Here is a 460-nt window from a genome sequence, read left to right as displayed (position 1 = left end):
TTTGCCACGGGCGGAGCGGGGTTTTGTATCAGCCGGGGGCTGGCGCTGAAGATGAGCCCGTGGGCCAGGTAAGAGCGTTGGCCTCGCTCTCCCGTGGGGACTCGTGATGGTCCCAGTCGGGCACAGAGCGGCGATGACATCTTTGGGGTGAACGTTGGACCATGTCCTACCAACCTTGCTCTCTTTGCCTTGCTGGGGGTTTCTGCAGGGGGCTTGGAAGCAAGCTGGGAAGGACCTCGATTCCCCCTAATTGACTTTTAATTAGAGCTGGGCACCCACTGGCCAAGCCCAGACCCCACGGGGTGGCCACGTTCCCCCGGGCTTTGCTCCTCTGCAGCTGCTCTCTGTCTCCCCGCAGCGGGGGCCACTTCATGAGCACCGCGGAGAAGATCCGCCTGCCCGACGACTGCACCATCGGCTACATCATTGCGTCTGGGCTGGGGGGGAAGCTCATCCGGAG

At 62.8% G+C, this 460-nt stretch overlaps 1 protein-coding gene across 1 annotated transcript in view; it reads left to right on the top strand.

Moving 5' to 3' along the window:
* LFNG (LFNG O-fucosylpeptide 3-beta-N-acetylglucosaminyltransferase) overlaps positions 1 to 460 on the top strand; it is a gene marked incomplete at its 5' end in the record, with an annotated part of 2,547 nt that overhangs the window by 1,699 nt on the left and 388 nt on the right. The window contains 2 exons of the mRNA XM_010294988.1: positions 1 to 68; positions 359 to 457. Coding sequence (XP_010293290.1) covers positions 1 to 68; positions 359 to 457 — 167 coding nt within the window. The remainder of the gene's footprint in view (positions 69 to 358; positions 458 to 460) is intronic.

This window comes from Phaethon lepturus, unplaced genomic scaffold (genome assembly GCF_000687285.1).
Source record: "Phaethon lepturus isolate BGI_N335 unplaced genomic scaffold, ASM68728v1 scaffold39719, whole genome shotgun sequence".
NCBI classification, from domain to species: domain Eukaryota; kingdom Metazoa; phylum Chordata; class Aves; order Phaethontiformes; family Phaethontidae; genus Phaethon; species Phaethon lepturus.
Note: the sequence above shows the minus strand (reverse complement) of the source record. Positions and strands in the feature narration are given on the sequence as shown.